Source organism: Asterias rubens, chromosome 11 (assembly GCF_902459465.1).
Source record: "Asterias rubens chromosome 11, eAstRub1.3, whole genome shotgun sequence".
Taxonomy (NCBI): domain Eukaryota; kingdom Metazoa; phylum Echinodermata; class Asteroidea; order Forcipulatida; family Asteriidae; genus Asterias; species Asterias rubens.
In genome coordinates this window covers 1,734,226-1,754,212 of record NC_047072.1, presented here as the reverse complement: position 1 = coordinate 1,754,212, position 19,987 = coordinate 1,734,226, and the positions used below count along the sequence as shown (strand labels likewise).

Below are 19,987 nucleotides of genomic sequence, written 5' to 3'. Positions count from 1 at the left end.
ATTTTAAAGAATACAACTTAAAAGTAAAAATGTATCAAGAACTGTGTTTGTTGAACTGCAGATTCGGTTCAAAATTCTTGCCATTGTGCATAAAACAATTGAGAAAGTCACTGTCCTCACTGACCTGGTTGGTCTCCGCCTTCCGCAGAGATCAACAAGGCACAGTAGTGAGACTCGTCTGGAGCCTCCACCTGTGAATTCTACGATGACCAAGTATTATGGTAATCGTGCTTTCTCGGTTCTTGCTCCCAAGGCAGGGAATGATCTTCCATCAAACATTCGTGCGGCCCACAGCCACTGAATCCTTTTAGGTAATTTTTGGTTAAAACTCATTTGTTTCGTTCTTATTATAGTAGTCTTTGTTTACTATAATTTGTTACCCTTTAATTGTTTAATGTTCAACTTTGAATTTGCACTGTGTAGTGTGCTGAGATAAATGATTAGATTAGGCTAGATTAGATTAGGTTATATTAGATTAGATTATATTAGATCGGATTAGATTAGATGAGAAGACACTGCAGAGGGATCCATTTTAGAAGCAGAGCTTGTAGGCTATTGTCCCTAAAGCCATGCATTTGCATCGAGACAAAAGCCCCTTTCACATAGGGGCAATTTAGCAAGGGTCCCTTGCTAAATGTAGCTCATGTTGTAAAATTTTACAAAATGTACCTTGTGTGATGAAAGGACAACAATTGTTTCTACTGTCCAAGTTCTCTTGCAAAATCTTGTCAGCATTGCTACATTTTACAACCATCCTTAAATTAAGCAAGGGTCCACAGTTAAAGACATTGGACCCTTTCGGTAAACAGTATTGTCCAAGGCCCACACTTTGTGTACCACAACTTCTATATCAAATAACAAACCTGTGAAAATTTAGGCTCAATCGGTCATCGGAGTCGGGAGAAAACAACGGAAAAACCCACCCTTGTTTCCGCGCGTTTCGCCGTGTCATGACATGTGTTTAAAATAAATCCGTAATTCTCGTTATCGAGAACTGATATTGTTTTACTGTGTTCTCAAAAAGTAAAGCATTTCATGGAATAATATTTCAAGAGAAGTCTTTCACCACTACCTTCTGTAAACCCTGAAAGTTATTTGTAAATCTGTGAACTTATATTTTTTTTATGTACCGAAAGGGTCCATGGGCTTTAAATTGCTGTGTGTAAATAGTGTAGAAGAACAATTAAGGCCAACGTTTTTCCTCCAACATCTAGAACTAACATTACTTCAACATCTTCTCCTCACAAGAATATCGACAGGTTCATCAAAATATTTCAAATTCCTTGGGTTCATAACCAGACAAATAATATACTAAAACTCACACTTCCTTGAATCACAGGACAAAACAAATCCGTCAAAACAGGATTTTTACCATGAAGCCTCAAGTGTTTCAAGATTAAGAAAAAAACACTCAGGAATACTAAACCCATGGTCAATCCAATATAAACATAGCATTTACATAATCAAACATCAAATATTTATGATGACAACTTTATTAAAACAGCGGTAACTCGATACCTTTTGCGATATATTCTCTTTTTTCTGCTAGTATTTCAAAATCTACTCATTGACGCCAAACTTCACGGGCAGCTCACTCTTGAGTGTCGCTCAAGTAAAGTGGGCGAGTTGTTGGGCGAGCATAACTCGCAAGAAGGAAAGCCGCTCTGTAGTTTTTCCTTTTTTTTCTCGGACATTGTCTTGGCGTACTGATAATGGACGGGTTAATGGACGTATTATTTAGACAGTAACCAAGATAAGTGGTGTCCTAAGAGGGAAACTTGTTTTCGTCGATGACTTATCAACTAAAAGCAGTACCCGTGGGAATTTATTATCTCCAGCACACCACCTCGACGAAAAATATATCTCTTAAAGATGACTTGAGAGAAACCCATCCGCTTGTGAAACTCTGTACCATCATCATTATTGTTTGTATTGTCATGAGAGCTTTGTGCTGGCGGATGTGATGATAAAGCGATAGTGTAAGTGTCGTGGCCGAGCGGTTAAGAGCACCGAATTCATACTCTGGTGTTTCTGATCAGCAGAGTGTGGGTTCGAATCCCCGGCCGTGACACTTGTGTCCTTAAGCAAGACACTTAACCACTACTTCGTCCTTCGGATGGGTAGTAAAGCCGTTGGTCCCATGTGTTGTGTAACGCATGTAAAAGAACCCAGTGCACTTATCGAAAAGAGAAGGGGTTCGCCCCAGTGTTCCTGGCTGTGGCTGCTGTATGCGCTATAGCACCTTGTAAACCCTAATTTGTTGCTACATAATTGGGTCTAAGAATTCATCACTGCAATAACCTAGTTTTCTGAAAGTTTGTGCATGTTATACTCAGCGCCCGGAGTACCTTGTTTGACAGATACGTTCGCTAATATAAGACTTTGATAATATCATGATAGCTTCTTCCTTTTTTTCATGATTGGAGAAAGTGGAACACAATTTTTCAACAAAGTCCGTCCCTGGATTGATTTTTTCAAGAGCATAATGCATAAAGCCCAGGCACATATTTGAAAATCCCTATGAGTAATGAAATATTCCTAATAAACAATCAATTTTGACTTTACTGGATGCAGACTGATGTATCCCCTCGGCAAGTTATAGATTGTCGCTGTCTCTCTTTGTCCAAACGTATAAAATTTGCATACAATTACACTTTCAATTACTACGAAAACCCTGGTACAATGATGGGGTCTTTGTAGAAGATAGCTCAAAGTATTACAATCGATATTATTTGGAAGTCAAATTTTCTACTCTGCACCTGTCCATGTTTGTGTCCAATCTGTATTTTCATTACTTTTGAACATGCTGAAGAATAAGAAGTTTGTGGGAGTGTGGATGAAACAGCATAGTTTATTGTGAAGGTGTCTGGGGGTGTCGTGATCAAGCGGATAAGAACACCGAACTCAAGCTCTGGTGATTCCCCTCAGATTTGGGAATTCCCGAAACTACATGTACTTAGTTCTGAAAGAGAACTGTCTTGGTTATTAACTACTACCTTAGTGGAAGGTACAATGTACATGTAGGAAATCGGCCGGGACTACTACTTTCACTAAGTGGATTGAAGGAACTTCTCACGATTAACTTCAACTAGCCTACTCTAGTTATCTTAAGGAGATCTTAAGGATTATTTGCTATACAGGGCCCAATTTAATAGATCTGCTAAGCACACAAATTTGCTTAGCATGAAATTTCTGCCTCGTTAAAAAAACCAGGATTACCAACCATATTCCCACATGATTTTCAGTATGAGCAAACATGCCACAAATGGAAATTTAGTTGGTAATCCTGTTTTTATCAAGCAAGAATTTTCAATGCTAAGCAAACTCTTGTGCTTCGCAGCCCTATGAAATTGGCCCCTGGTCTCTTTATTGAGATTCTGAGGTATCAGTATAGAGTCAGCACTGCTCTGATTGGTCCTTCTGAAAAATCTGAAATCTACTTCCATTTCAAAATCATCACCCTCACTATCTGTCTTTGTTTAAAAAAAAAAATTAAGAGCTCAGTTCCTTGACTCGTATTCAAAAGCCTAAGTGTAATTTGTAAGCTATTAATAATAATAATAATATTATTTATTATTCGAAAATGCCTTCCACGTCACATGTACCACACATTGCTGTAAAATTCAAACCACCTAAATTACAGAAACTTGGCCCTGTCTCCTACGTCCATGTTACCGATCCTTGATTGTACCATGGTTATTCTAAATGTTTGTCTGACAATGGGTTAGGGAACAAAAGCATCTCGCTTAACCAAACTATTGTCATTAATTTGATGCTTATGATTGAATCATTCATAAATACCTCAGACAGTTTCGCTATTCCTATTAGTGGAGAGCGCGTTACGTGGGTGTGTATAAACCTTCAAATGTTTATGACCGGTAAAAAGTGTTTTCATGGGCGTGACACGCGACCTTGCATCTGTTCTTATAAGACAGTTTCTTCATTCCTATTGGTCGAGAGCAACGGCTGAAACAGTGGTGCCACATAACGCGATACGCGCGACGCGCACAGCATTCCCTTATAAGGAGTTGTTTACCCGAGGGCGGCGGAGGGCTTTACCATTTCATAGCTGGAGGGGTGTTGTGTTGAAAGAAATCATTCAACAATTATAATTTTTGCGATGATGTTTTTGACCGAAAATGTATTTATGAATGGGAATCAAAGTGTGTTGAATCGGTTTTCAACTAGTGGTTTAAACCCGCCGAGGCCTGGTTCTCTATAATTTACCTCGACTTCGTCTCGGTAAAAGTATCAAGATTCAGGCCTCGTTGGGATTAAACCACTAGTTGAAAACCTCTTCACCACAAATTGATTCCCTTATTGTAAACTTAATATATCATACCTCATACTGTGCTATTTGTATAACTCCGGCACCTTAATCTGGTGGTCGTTTGTTCGAGTCCCACTCTAGTCCAATTTATTTGTTCAACCCCAAATCATTTAATATTTACCCACTCAGTTTCCCTTGTGGTTTAAAATTTGATATCTGAAATGAAAACTTGCATCCCCTTAAGGTGATCCCCGGCTGCCGTTTCCCAGGTTGTATCGTAATTTGGGTGTGATCCCTGGCTACACGGCAGTTAACGGTTGTATGGCTTCTGACTGGCACCCCCGAACAAAGATATTGACAAAATAGATGTTCAAGGCGCAGCAGAGACAATGTAGATAAACAATACACCATATCCTGTGAATGCTGGGTAAACAATAATAAAAACACCATTAAAAACAACAACAACAGTCGGAAAGAAATCAGAAACCAGGAGGGAAACCACGACCAGACCTGCAGCATTGAGCCAAGGAAACTGAATGATTGAACTTACCGTTGCAGTATCTTGGTTTACTCTGATGATGGTAGCCCTATACCACAACCCATCTTCTTGGTAGCGTGCACACACAGCCTGTCCTGGTCTTAAACTCTCAGGCGTTGGTGGGGTCTGTTTGACAGCGTTGGCAACTTCAAGTTGCTCCATCACACTACGGAATGTACTCACTGGAATAAATTACACATAAAATACAAAGGTTAAAGGTATGTTCATAAATTGGAAAATACTCAACAAATTTATTGAATTGAAAAGGAATTAATAAGAGTGGAAAACAGTTTTAGTTATAGGTAGGCTCACATAGATTGGTTAATGGTAGACAAAGCACTTGTATAGCGTTCTTACGCCCAAAAAAAAGGGTACTACCACGAATAAATCAACAATACAAAAGGAATAGGAATGAATTAAACAGCCTTTAGGCTTAGAAGCAAAATGAGTCTGGAAAAAGTGAGTTTTAAGAGATGTTTTTAACTCAGTAAGTGAAATGTCACGACATAAGAAAGATTGTTCCAAACCTTTGGAGCTGCTGCATAAGAACCTTTGGAAGATGAAAAGTATCTGGTTTGTGGTTTTGTGAGAATCCTGGTATCTGATTTATTTATTTGTTTAATTTTTTTTTCTTTACCCTGGGGAAACATCTCAGTAAAACACTGTTTTTTAGAGGTGCCCAGCAACTACATACACACTACAATCTTAAAATTGTATAAATATAAAAATATATTTAAAAGCTATTTGTAATATTGATAAACGAATGAGCTGGAGCGGAGTGTGTGATCAAGCTGGTAAGGAGTGATAAGTTAAGTGAGATGCACTGCAGTTGTTGGTAGTATAAACTGATTCAGAAAGGATTCCCTTTGAAGATAGACGGTTTGGATTATTTGTTTCCACCCAAAAACATTTCTGAGAAACGATTCATGCATGAATCAATTTTTTATATATTTCTGGGGGTTGGGAACACCTGAGCTTGAGGCTTGAGTTCGCAAAGGCTCAACCACGACACACCACCAGGAGTCTACGTACCTTCGCTAGCCTCCAGACCAGAAATGATCCCGTCGTTACTGACAAAAGTTATGACGATGTCCAGCCGGCCGCTGGTTGGTAACGGTCTGGCAAGATACCTCGGTACTTCATCATCATCAGTTAGGACCACACCATCCTTGTCGGCCGCGATGATTGAAGATGCTGCAGTGTTTGTTTCTTTAGTGAAACTTTGGTGGGTTTTCTCTGCAGGGTTTTCTTGGGTTTCGAGTCCAAGTGGAGCATCACTCTCCGCTGGGTGAGATTGAGGGCTCTGTGTCTCTGCTGAGTTTGTGACGGACTTGGATGGGGCTGGTCTGTTGTGCACAGAAATAAAATAGTAACGTCTAGTTGGCAAGACACTGTTCGAGAATTGCCACAATCGTGGGTTCAAACCCCACCTGAATAACATGCCCAGTGTTTTTTTGTTTTGTTTTCTCAGGAATCGGGGAAGTACAGAATATACAGTGCTTACACATATCGGTGTATATGGTTAAAACTATAGTGAATATTCCTTCTCTACTCCCCTACATGTATGTATATTTCCATCATTTAAAATTTAATAACCCAAGTAAAATCAAATAAAATAGCACAAATTTACATGATTTTTTCTCCCTCATCCCACCAAACAAGCCCCTTCCCTCCAGCCCCCACTCCCTTTGTATCTTCTTAGATCTTATTCTATGTTTTCCTCTTGCTTGTTGTGCACATTCTGCAATTCTCTCTCTATTCATGTATTTCCACCTGACCGCTTACGATTCACCAGTATAACAATAATCGGTTTTATATCATGCTTTTCACACCGGAAGGACACCTTAATCCTCTCCAACATCATTAACCCCTAGTCATCACTGGGCCATTTAATTCATTCCTTGAATCATCACAGCTCCCTGGGGAGCCTGTGCAACAAATATGCGCTACTTTAAAGCTAAATCAATCACAAGTACACACATACCTGTTTATTTGAATTGTACTTGCCATGTAGCCTTTGAGAAATACTCTGCTAGGGTTAAAGGCAGTGGACACTGTTGGTAATTACTCCAAATAATTTTTAGCAAAAAACCTTACTTGGTGACAAGCAATGGAGAGCTGTTGATAGTGTAAAACATTGTGAGAAACGGCTCCCTCTGAAGTGACGTAGTTTTCGAGAAAGAAGTAGTTTTCCACGAATTTGATTTTGAGACCTCAGATTTAGAATTTGAGGTCTCGAAATCAACCATCTAAATGCACACAACTTTGTGAAGTATGGAAATAAATAAAATATAATTTTGAATTGAATCAAAGGGTGTTTTTTTTTCCATTATTATCTTGCAACTTCGACGACCAATTGATCTCAAATTTTCACAGGTTTGTTATTTTATGCATATGTTGAGATACACCAAGTGAGAAGACTGGTCTTTGACAATTACCAATAGTGTCCACTGCCTTTAAAAACATCAGGTCATCAACTATCGTTGTGCAAAAAATACTTTTAGGAAATGAGCTAGAGACTGTGAAGAGAACAAAAAGAGACTGCCAATATACATGTAGGGCTAGATAGCTCAGTTTGTGAGCGCCGGCAAATTAATCTGGAGGTCGTTGGTTCAAGTAGAATTCATAGGTTTTGGAGGTACGTCGGGCAGTCGACCACGTCAGAGCCAATGAACAGCTTTCCCTGGGTAGCTCCACCCACAATTTACATACACGACGATTGTTGCACAGGTTTCCTTTATTCTGATTCAATACAGCAGGGTGAATATTCATGTATCGGCCTCTGCGATGACGAAACCCCCGGTATAAGCTAATCGCGCTATTCATAGGCAAATGAATAGACTGCGTGCTCGTGACCTAAATGTACCAAGTAAACAGCCAATGTGAGTTGAGACAGTCCTGCATTGTTTATTCGCCTTTGAATAGCGCGGGTAAGCTTCAGGTGTTTCGTCATCGCAGAGGCCGATACATGAATATTCACCCGGCTGTATTGAATCCGAATAAAGGAAACCTCTGCAACGTTCGTCGTGTATGTAAATTGTGGGTGTAGCTGCCCAGGGAGAGCTGTTCATTGGCTCTGACGTGGTCAACCGGCCGACGTAACTCCAAAACCTATGAACACTAGTCCCACTCTTTTTTTTGTTCAACCCTAAATCACTTCAAATTTACCCAGTCAGTTTCCCTTCTGGTTTATAATACTTGAAAGAAAAAAGAAAAAAATCAACAGCTTAATACACTGAACCGTCCCCGAAACACAATTTCAAATATGACATGCCATACAGAGTTCTTATTAGCCGAGTTGTTCAACCGAATACTAAAATTCAACCCAATCTTAGTTCTAATATAATCTCATTTTATTCCATGAAAGCAACTCTTTGTTGCCATCCCATCTCGAATCCCAACATGCCCAGATAGTCTCCCATTCTCTGAATAAGAAAACCCCTGAAGATTCGGTTCAGCCAAAATGAAAAGCACTTTACAATATTATCATGACGCCGAAAAAGACGCCCGGCGAGAGAAATCTTACTTGGCTGGAAGAGCGTGTCCCCTAAGAATGAGTAATTTGGAGATGCTCCCGAAATCGTCAACGGACTCCTCTTGGATCTTCTCTTCGATTGAACGCTCGTACAATAGATCTATTGGCAGTGACCCGTTGAAGAGTTCACCCTGTGTTGAGATGAAGAATAAGTCATTATGACGATTGAGGTGGTTATGTGGGGACGTGGGAATCAGGGTGTTGATGAGTGGCTGTAATAGACAAAATGATAGATAGAGGGTACGGGGGGTCACGTTGTAAAAAATGAGGATGGATTGATGGCCATATTACAGAGGTTAGTCGGCACATATTTAGAGAATGAAGGGATAGTGGCCACATTAAGCCCGGTTCATACTTCCTGCGAATGCGAATGCGAAGCGAATGTTGACGTCACAAAAATCGCCACGAATATTCGCAGCAGTTTAGCTCCGTTCAACTCACTTGCAAATATCGCTGCGAAAGGATAGTTGTGACGTCAAGTTCGCTTCGCATTCGCATTCGCATGAAGTATGAACCGGGCTTTAGAGAGAGATCAGTTCAATTACTACAAGCTCCTTCACTTCGTGCAATTTTTAAAAACCTTAGTTAACTGTTTATTCACATTCCACTCATCAAAACACATATATCAGTGACAAAAGCTTTATTTTGAAAAAATACCACTTCCAGGTGACTTTAAGGACCTTCAGAGAGGTCAATTTTCCATTTGCACAAGTTAATTAAAAGGTCTATTGACCTAATTCACCTGATATCATCATCAGAATAATCTTGGATGCGCCACTTTGTAGGGGAATGTCACTGTGCGTATTTTGGGCGACAGAGCGTTTACACGAAATGTTATTGCCCACAAAAATGGTGAACGTGGCACAGTTGCCGCGTATAACATGTGTGCAAGGGGTCAACAGAGCAACAGAGACCATGGCCTTGTGACACGCCAGGTCTGTTCCTCTGACTTGATTCGTGTCTGTTTCCTCAAGCATTACCTTTTTGACAATGACGCACTCCAAATCCGACAGCGTGTCGGCCAGGAACTCGCAGGCCGTCTTAGTCCATTTATCGGCCCCTGGCATGACCTCCGACAGATGGCACTGGATAGCGAAGGGTGGATCTTTTTGAAATTTCCCAACCAGTGAGCGGATATTGCTCAAGGACACTACTTCAGTATTTCCATAGTCTGTAAATAAAACCTGAACGCAGAAGAGACAAACAAAAAGACAGGAAGTTATAATATTATTTATAATCCTTAACAGTGTTGGTTGCATTGCAGTTTTCAGCATTTATACTTTTTAAATTGTAATTTTTAATAGTTTTACAGTAATTTTACAGTTCCTTTTAGTTGTTTGTAGTATTTTTAATGGTTTAGTTTAGTTAACAGCTGATCTGGCCATATTGTATACATTTTTTTTGGTGAGCTTAAATTGGGAATTATACTCTTAGTTTTGTTTTCTTAATGCTTTTCATTTTGCTGTTAAGCGCTTTGAGAAATGTTTTATTCATATTGCGCTATATCAATTCTGTTTTATTTTACAAACTGTTTATGTAGAAATTGAAGTTGTGAGAATGCATCAAATCAAAATTGGTAAAAAAAATAATAATAACCTGTAATAAGGTGCTGTGGCGCGATATGTAATTTAAACCATTGTTGGGTTTTGCTGGACAAACAAAAACAATATAAAGTGACAGAAAAAAAATGCTAGACAGGAACCAAAATAATGCTACACAAACAGGGCCCCATTTCATTAAGCTGATAAAAAACAAAAACTTGCTAAGCACTGAATATTAAGCAGAAACAGGTTACCAGTCCAAATTATGTTAACTTTGCATTGTTGTGCCTGGTGCCCGACTAAATTTTTGCTTAGCAAATGAGTATTTCCTGGTTAATATGGGCCCTGGTTACCATCCAACATACATTGTACACAGTAAGTGACCGACTTCCCCCACTCAGTTTTTACTTCAGTAAACAAAACTTGCTGAGAAGCGCTAAAGACAGCCGACCCTGATGTCAGTGCAGGATAGTGACCGGTCATTCACTGCTCCGAGCACTAAGATGAAACATCAAGTGTTCGGCTTATAATCTTAATCTGTAGCGAAATTATGAATATAAGAGTATCATATCGGATAGCTTTTCAATAAACGCAGAGTCAATATCAATTATACATTTGTAACTACCGGTGAATCGCTAAGTGATAGACAATTTAGAATGTACATAATACCTTGTCAATCTCGGACTCAAGTGCAAATATGTAAAAGGATATTTTTCTTGGAAGAAGCGACTGATCCTTCAATTTAGTTCTTTTTTGTCACCGTAAGTTTTTGCAAATCAAGGTTGGCCACAAGATTACTGGCGGCCTTAAGACTGCAAGAAAGTTTGCCATTTATTAGAAATGTTACATTATAAAGAATTTTATGTTTTTATTGTGCAAGTGCACAAACTCTTCTCTGCACAAAAAAAGTAAAAGCTCTCCGTAAAACAGCCTTGTTTGATTTATCAGTGTTAAAAACAATAAATGTCATATTGTAGGCCCTACTTCATTTATTACAGTTTGTGGTTTTTATAAATGACTTTTTCACTTAGTTTTCTTTAAATGTCAAATGAGGCTTTTAACAAATCATTTGAAAACAAAAATTCAGATTTTTTTTCCCCCGCCCGGTTAAAAACAAGTACATCCCGGCTTTGCTGAAGTGTTATTTATCAAATCATTGTTCTAACTGTCTACGTATGTGCATCTTTTATTATCGCTTGAGTTGATTCCTTCTGAATTCATTTATCACATCAATAAGTTAATTACAGGCAGCTATATAGCTGACACTATTTGTATTAAACTGACAATGGGGTCTGTTGCAATTTAGACCTTTTAAAGGCAGTGGACACTATTGGTAATTACTCAAAATAATAATTAGCATACAAATTTACTTGGCAACAAGTAATGGGGAGCTGTTGGTAGTTTAAAACATTGTGAGAAACGGCTCCCTTTGAAGGAAGGTAGTTTTGGAAAAGAACTGAGCAATTTTCCACAAATTTAATTTTGAGACCTTAGAATTAGATTTTGAGGTCTTGAAATAAAGCACACAACTTCGTGTGACGAGGGTGTTTTTTCTTCCGATATTATCTGGCAACTTCTACGACCAATTAATCTCAAATTTTCTCCGGTTTATTATTTTATGCATATGTTGAAACACACAAAGTGAGCAGACTGGTCTTATAAACATCATGTGTTCTGCTTATAATCTTAATCTGTAGCGAAAATATGAATACAAGAGTATCATATCGGATACCTCTTCAATAAACGCAGAGTCAATATCAATTATAAACTACTGGTGAAGCGCTAAGTGATAGATGATTTAGAATGTACATAATACCATGTCAATCTCGGACTCAAGTGCAAATATGTAAAACGATACTTTTCTTGGAAGAAGCGACTGATCCTTTAACTCAATTCTTTTTTAGAATGTCATCGTAAGTTTTTGCAAATCGAGGTTGGCCACAAGATTACTGGCAGCTGTAAGACTGCAAGAAAGTTTGCCATTTATTAGAAATGTTACATTATAAAAAACTTTATGTCAATCTCGGACTCAAGTGCAAATATGTAAAACGATATTTTTCTTGGAAGAAGCGACTGATCCTTCAATTTAATTCTTTTTTAGAATGTCATCGTAAGTTTTTGCAAATCGAGGTTGGCCACAAGATTACTGGCGGCTGTAAGACTGCAAGAAAGTTTGCCATTTATTAGAAGTGTTACATTATATTTTAAAGAACTTTATGTTTTTATTTTGCAAGTGCACAAACTCTTCTCTGCACAAAAAAAGTAAAAGCTCTCCGTAAAACAGCCTTGTTTGATTTATCAGTGTTAAAAACAATAAATGTCATGTTGTAGGCCCTACTTCATTTATTACAGTTTGTGGTTTTTATAAATGACTTTTGACTTAGTTTTCTTCAAATGGATGAATTGTCAAAAGAGGCTTTTGACGAATCATTTAATAAAAAAAAAATCAGATTTTTTCCCCCCGACTGGTTAGATACATCCCGGCTTTTCCCGAATTGTAATTTATCAAATCGTTGTTAAACATGCAACTGTTTAGAAAGTCTATGGTGCATCTTTTATTATCACTTGAGTTGATTCCTTCTGAAGTCATTTATCACATCAATAAGTTAATTACAGGCAGCTATATAGCTGACACTATTTGTATTAAACTGACAATGGGGTCTGTTGCAATTTAGACCTTTTAAAGGCAGTGGACACTATTGGTAATTACTCAAAATAATTGTAAGCATAAAAACTTACTTGGTAACGAGTAATGGAGAGCTGTTGATAGTATAATTGTGAGAAACAGCTCCCTCTGAAGTGCCATAGTTTTCGAGAAAGAAGTAATTTTCCACGAATTTGATTTCGAGACCTCCAGTTTAGAACTTGAGGTCTCGAAATCAAACTTCTAAAAGCACACAACTTCGTCTGACAAGGGTGTTTTTTTCTTACATTATTATCTGGCAACTTCAATCACTAATTAAGCTCAAATTTTCTCAGGTTTGTTATTTTATGCATATATTGAGATACACAATGTGAGCGGACTGGTCTTTGACAATTACTAATACTTGTCCAGTGTCTTTAAGAGTGTACTATCACAAGCTATTAAAAAGTAAAGTGTCTATGACATTAATCGTAACAAATGGAACTCCAATGTCAGAAAAATCCACAAAGCACGGTTCTGTCATTTCTATTTCACTCAGCTATGACATTTATAAATTTATTAAGAACACACAGCCCCCACTATCTAGAACTTGCACAAACTTTCAATACAATGTTGTTGATACTTTAATATACCAGCAAACAAAGTCAAAACGAAATATCTTTGTCGCAAACGGTTACTCCCAAATGCAGTGTATAATTGAGATATATTGTAGTAGATTTATTGAGAATTATAGAGGGCACACTATCTGGAACAAGCGCAAACTTTTGATTCATTAGTTGGTTTATAATTTACGTTTTGCCAAACAAGGTCAAAAAGAGATACCTTTGCACAAATGGTTTACTCCCACGTGAAGTGTATTTTAAAATGAGATAGATTTATTGAAAATTATAGAGTGCACACTTTCTTGAACATGCGCAAACTTTTGATTCATTAGTTGGTTTATAATTTAATTTACCGGCAAACAAGGTAAAAAAGAGATACATGTTTCTTTGCACAAAATGGTTACACCCACGTGAAGTGTATTTTAAAAATGAGATAGATTTATTGAGAATTATAGAGTGCACACTTTCTGGAACATGCGCAAACTTTTGATTCATTAGTTGGTTTATAATTTAATTTACCGGCAAACAAGGTAAAAAAGAGATACATGTTTCTCTGCACAAAATGGTTACACCCACGTGAAGTGTATTTTAAAAATGAGATAGATTTATTGAGAATTATAGAGTGCACACTTTCTGGATTATGCGCAAACTTTTGATTCATTAGTTGGTTTATAATTTAATTTACCGGCAAACAGAGATACCATAATATCACCAACGGTTACTGACCCACATAAAGTGTATTAAAGGCACTGGACCTCAACATAATATGCATAAAATAACAAATCTGTGAACATTTTTACTCAATTGAATTGGTCATCGAAGTTGCAGAAAAGTGATGGAAGAAAAAACACCTTTGTTGCACAAATGTGTGTCCTTTCAAATGCTTATATGTAGTACATGGAATGTACATGTAGGTAAAAGGCTTCAGGTCTGAATTTTTGTTTACTATTTGAGTGAGAATTTACCTCTTTCTCAAAAACTACATTACTTCAGAGGGCACCAGTTCTCACAATGTTTTACATTATCAACAGCTCTCTCTATCATGCTTTACCGAGTAAGTTTTCATCATGCTAACAGTTGTTTTGAGTAATTACTAATAGTGTCAAGTGCCTTTAAAGGCAGTGGACACTATTGCTACATGTAATTACTCAAAATAAATATTAGCATACACCTTACTTGGTAACGAGTAATGGTTAGAGGTTGAAAGTATACAACATTGTGAGAAACTGCTCCCTCCGAAGTGAAGTAGTTTTCGAGAAAGAAGTAATTTTCCACGAATTTGATTTCGAGACCACAGATTTAGAATTTGAGGTCTCGAAATCAAGCATCTGATAGCACACAACTTCGTGCGACAAGGGTGTTTTATTCTTTCATAGTTATCTCGCAACTTCGATGACCTATTGAGCTCAAATTTAAACAGGTTTGTTATTGTATGCATATGTTGAGATACACCAAATGAGAAGACTGGTCTTTGACAATTACCAATAGTGTCGAGAGTCTTTAATGAGGACCGTCAACGCAGAAGTGATGCTGCAACGTGAATGAGTAGATGTTCAAAATTAACATTTTCGCTTCAAGGGGACTTGTTTTTCCCTGTGCGAGGTATTCAATCATTCTACTTTGACGCTGTGTCCGGTTCTATTTGGGGCACACAAAAGTACCATATACGGTAACAGTGGTAGTCGCTCAGCTAATTCCTTGAGTATATTTGACGCAATTGAGATGTGGGCGCGGGTAAAAAAAGGCGCGAGACAGAAGACCCGTCTTAGTTACCGGTATCATTTTCTTATCTTCAAAGACGCACAAAGTGGGGATGGGAAAGGAGCATCAATGTTGTTAACGTTCGGTCCAAACTTGATACGTTGCCGATTGAGACCCGACTGACTGGCCAACCCAGATTTAGTTTAGGGAGATCTCTGCACTTAGCAACCGACACAATGCGTTTTATCCAAATGGTCGTTTCAATTTCTGTTTGCGCAATGAGACACTTTATGGCGTCTGCGACAGGAAAACAAAAGTTCAGTGAAATCTGAAACTATTGCTTAATTTTCAAATAATGTCTCAAGATTTTTTTTCAAGGGGGAGACGGAAACGGCAACAATAAAAAAAAAAAACTGGCGGGATGCAAACATTTAGGTATCTGTTCAACCACAGGGAGAAGAAAAAAAAATGAATACAAAAATCAGAGCTACGATTCTGTCAGTTCTTCCCCAGAACAGGCCTCTTCATCTATATTATCCAAAAGCACGATTTTATTCAGAAAAGACCTGAATGCAAGGAACGAACTCCTTCTTGGCGGAACAGTTTCCCTCCTTTTTTTACTCCAACCATCAATGTCAGTACAATGTGAGAGAATAATGGCGCACACCCTACCCTGAGTGCCCTGCCTACCCACTTAGCCCAACAATAGTGGCATATCACCACAGACAGTTAACAATGTAATGCATCCTATAATAAATAACAAGAGTACTTTAAAACGCTCTTTTACTGCTGCAGACCCTTTCTCCCCCGAATTTCGAGAGGGAGTCCCAACCAAGGCTATGAAATTGGACAATAAGCCCCGGGTGTTTTTGGGCATTATTTGCTTTCCTTAAATCCACTTTGGGACAGTGGTTATAATCTGACTCTGTGTAAATACAGAGAGACAAACCTGTCCCTGGTTCAATTCATTGTTACGTATACATCCATTTGATCCCCACACAGTGCCTTGGCTCACGAGTCAGCTGGCTCTTTTCTGACTAATGAGGGCGCTCTCACTAGAATTCATGCATCAAACTGCTGACTGTCATAAATGTTTTCACTCTCAAATTCTTTTGAATAATACATGATGAGGGCGCTCTGACTAGAATTCATGCACAAAACTGCCGACTGTCATAAATTGCACACCCTCAATTTCTTCTGAATAATACGTTTTGTCATGTTTGTCATGCAACTAATTGCGTAATTATAACCTACCACAACTTGGGGGTTATGTGCTTCAACTTTTGTGAAGACTTTATACATTGTACATGTAGGCTTTAAAGGCACTGGACACTATTGGTAATCACTCAAAATAATTATCAGCATAAAACCTTACTTGGTGACGAGTAATGGGGAGAGGTTGGTGGTATAAAACATTGTGCGAAACGGCTCCCTCTGAAGTGACGTAGTTTTCGAGAAAGAAATAATTTTCCATGAATTTGATTTCGAGACCTCAAGCATCTGAAAGCACTCAACTTTGTGTGACAAAGGTGTTTTTTATTTCATTCATATCTCGCAACTTCGACGACCAATTGAGCTCATATTTTCACAGGTTTGTTATTTTATGCATATGTGCAGATACACCAAGTGAGAAGACTGGTCTTTGACAATTACCAATAGTGTCCACTGCCTTTAAAGTCGGTCATGCAAACGATTTTAATGCATCGAGGATAAAGAATACTCATTTTGGTTTTTACTCATACATTTGTACAACGATGTGTTTAGCACTGTATACTCAATACCTCACGAGTTCTGTGACAATAATCACCGTAGGCATATTACTCGAGTGGGATTCACACCCACGACCTGGGTGGGATTCAAACCCACGACCTGGGTGGGATTCAAACCCACGACCTGGGTGTGAAAATTTGAAAGGCTTATGTTCACACAAAACCTGAACCAGGAAGAGTAGGCTAATCCGTAGATGGAATACACAATCTTCTCAGATTTGCGGGACAACCGTGGTTTACTTTAAGAATGAGTAGCAAATGCCCGCCATAAAAACATGGCATGAAGTTAATCTTATAATTTTAAACAAAAACTGCCATGTATTATACAATGTCAATGAATGTTTCCATGCTTACAAAAATGTGTAGCGACACAACATTACTAACATGCTTTGGGCGTTTCTTCAATGTACAAAGAAGGAAGTCAAAGAAAATGAAAAAAAAAAACAAGTCTTACAAGCTTCCTTTATCAAGTCTGCATTGTAAATGAAATCACTTCTCTAATTTAGGCTTTCAATTAAATAGTTCATTAATTGTAGTATAACAACTAAGTTTAAAAGTCATGCTAACTCCTGATGAATTGATGGAAGAACAATTTATGTTGTATTTTCTCTAGAGCGCTTAGAACATGTTTAATTACTGTGTTATGCGCTATACAAAAATGGTTAGTTATTATTTATTATTACATTTAACAATGGAAGTAAAAACATGAAAAAGCTCATAATCAGAGAACGCCACTGCCCTTTTTCTGCATCTCGTACGCTCACTCAGCCTTTGAATTTTGAAAACCATTATTTACATTATACAGTTTTTGTAGGCGTGTTCCCTTTAAACCACAATGAAGGAAGCATTTAAGTAAAATGAGGGGAAAAAGACAGACTCTTGAGAGTGTAAACATAGTCTTATTTACCAATGCTGTTTTTCCTTAAATCATTTCCAGGTTTGAGGTTTTTATAAAGTTGGTTGTCTTCAACATTTCCAAGTTTAGTTGAAGTTGACGAGTGAGTCGTAAGGATCTCTGGTTTTCATATCAATGTGAAGACTGCAGTTTGCTGTTATTTCATCGCTCATTCTACACGTATCAACAGTCACAATGTTTCTGCTCATTCTTGTTATGACTTCAATATGGGGGTTGGGTGAGGCCACATTTTTCAAGACTCACCCAGTTGACACCCTCGGCTTGAAAGGAAGTAATGTGACATTAAGCTGCACACTCCAGAACGTATGGTGTAGTAATAAGGACAGATATTTTATGTATTGGAAACGTCGATTGGGAGAAGAACCCTTTGCGGTGATATCTAATTGGGATCGGGTGTACGATACTGTCGTTGGTAGAGAGAGGTACACGGTCACATTAAGTGAATGTACATGGACTTTGCACATTCACAATTTACAGCCAAATGATGAGGGATATTACAGCTGTTATGTCTACAAAGTAGTAACTGAAGTAAAAAATGAAGATTCCAATGTAGCTAGACTGGTAGTTGGTCCGACCGACACAACTGTCACACCTACTATGATTGAGAGAAACGTGGATCAAAATGCAAAGTTTCGTTGCCAAACGCGTTCAATCGTTGACTCAGGACTAACATACATTTGGTACATTAAATCAAAGTATAATAATCCCGATGGATCTTGGCGTGAATTAATGGCAGGAGATCATTCAATTGCGTTTCGTGATGAAAGTAAAACAATGACAATGCAGAGATTGACATTGAGAAAAAACGGCACTGCAGTGAAATGTATGCTGTTCAGAGGAGCCATGTCAATTACTGGTAAGACTGTTAAAGGCTTGTTACTTGTTCATCAGAATGAAGTAACCACAGGCGAAGTGTCGACATCTCAAATGGCAGTGACCACTTCCCATTCACCTACCAGATACCCTGCAATCAGCAGCACTGACCCCGTACCGAGAGAACGACCAGACCGACAGCCTACCCCACCTGCACCCCAGACCTCATCCCCTCTACCGACCAAAAAGCAAGATCCCGATCCAGACAGTAAGAACCCTTCTTCAGGATCTACGGACTCTACAGTCATCTTAGTAGGAGGAGCTGTAGGAGCTGGTCTCTTAGTTCTCCTCATTGTTATCCTCCTGTACTTTCTTGTCTTCAGAGGATGATCTCAATCCAAGACTATTGATAGGCGTCAATCTCACACACCTCAAGATGATGGAGGAGAAAGTGATGCAGACGGAATATCAGAAACCCAACTGCACGGAGACACTCCGAGGTGTGATCAAGAAAATGAGCACACTAGCTCTGCAGGCGAGAGGTTAGTTGAGTCCCGAGCGAAACAGTTACTGTGGTAGTGACACCGGACTTACACCAGCAGGCAGAGACAAAACATGATCGAGACATTCCTCTGTCAGCGGAAACTGGTGGATCAGTCAAGGATGGGGAGAAACGTAAAGATAAACAGAATCAGCCTGAGTCCATGTATGCTGTGGTGGACAAAAGTCGCGGCTCCACTGAAACTCCCTCTGAGCATAAGAAACCAACTGTCGCTGTGAAGGCTTTGCAACGCGTCGTTGACAGTCAACCCTCCGGTCAGAAACCCCCTCGCGTCATTCCGTACCATCTTTCCGCCAAACTCCGAGCAAGCACCATGACCCACCAAGCCCAGGCCGGGCTAGAGCGGACGGCAGACCGTAGTGACGACGGTCTCATCAAGGATGACCCAAGACGGAGGAATGTGGAAGGTCTGATCTACGCTGACTTGAATCTATCGCGAGGATCGGCAAGAATTATCAACACGGAGGAGACGCTTTATGCTGACATTGGAAACAAGAATTAGACTGTGGGTAAGCTGAGGGAGGGGAGTATATCACTGCACAGTTAACGCTGTAATGCATCCTATAATAATAACAAGAGTACTTATAAAACAATGATGAAGGGCTGCAGACCCTTTCTTCCCTCTATTTCAAGAGGTTGTCCTATTAAACCAAAGCTATGAAATTGGACAACTTACGAATAAGCCCCAGGTATATTTTGCCATTATGTGCTTTCCTTAAATCCACTTTCGGACAGTGGTTATAATCTGACTCCGTGTAAATACAGAGAGATAAACTTATCCCTGGTTCAATTCATTGTTATTTGCCCGTTCGATCCCCACACAGCGCCCTAGCCCACGAGTCAGCTGGCTTTACTCTGACTAATGAGGGCGCTCTCACTAGAATTCATGCATCAAACTGCTGACTGTCATTATTGTGTACACCCTAAAATTCTTTTGAATAAAGTGTGTTTTGGCATGTACATGTACTGCACGCTTCTCAAATTGTGTAATCCTATATTAAACTGTGCTAAGGATTTGTTTTACTGTGAGGACATTGTATTCACTTTGGATTTTCGAAAATGTCTTAAAAACGCGACCGCCATTTGCATTTAATTT

General features: G+C 38.8%; 1 protein-coding gene across 1 annotated transcript in view; it reads right to left on the bottom strand.

The window, feature by feature from the left end:
• The window catches only part of LOC117296616 (tudor domain-containing protein 1-like), a 60,417-nt gene extending 41,735 nt beyond the window's left edge, over window positions 1–18,682 (bottom strand). Inside the window, exons 1-5 of the mRNA XM_033779637.1 lie at window positions 18,473–18,682; window positions 9,324–9,527; window positions 8,335–8,474; window positions 5,841–6,154; window positions 4,821–4,990 (exon numbers count right to left, since the gene is read on the bottom strand). Of these exons, the coding sequence (XP_033635528.1) occupies window positions 4,821–4,990; window positions 5,841–6,154; window positions 8,335–8,474; window positions 9,324–9,527; window positions 18,473–18,682 (1,038 nt within the window). The remainder of the gene's footprint in view (window positions 1–4,820; window positions 4,991–5,840; window positions 6,155–8,334; window positions 8,475–9,323; window positions 9,528–18,472) is intronic.
• Between the last annotated feature and the right edge of the window lie 1,305 nt (window positions 18,683–19,987).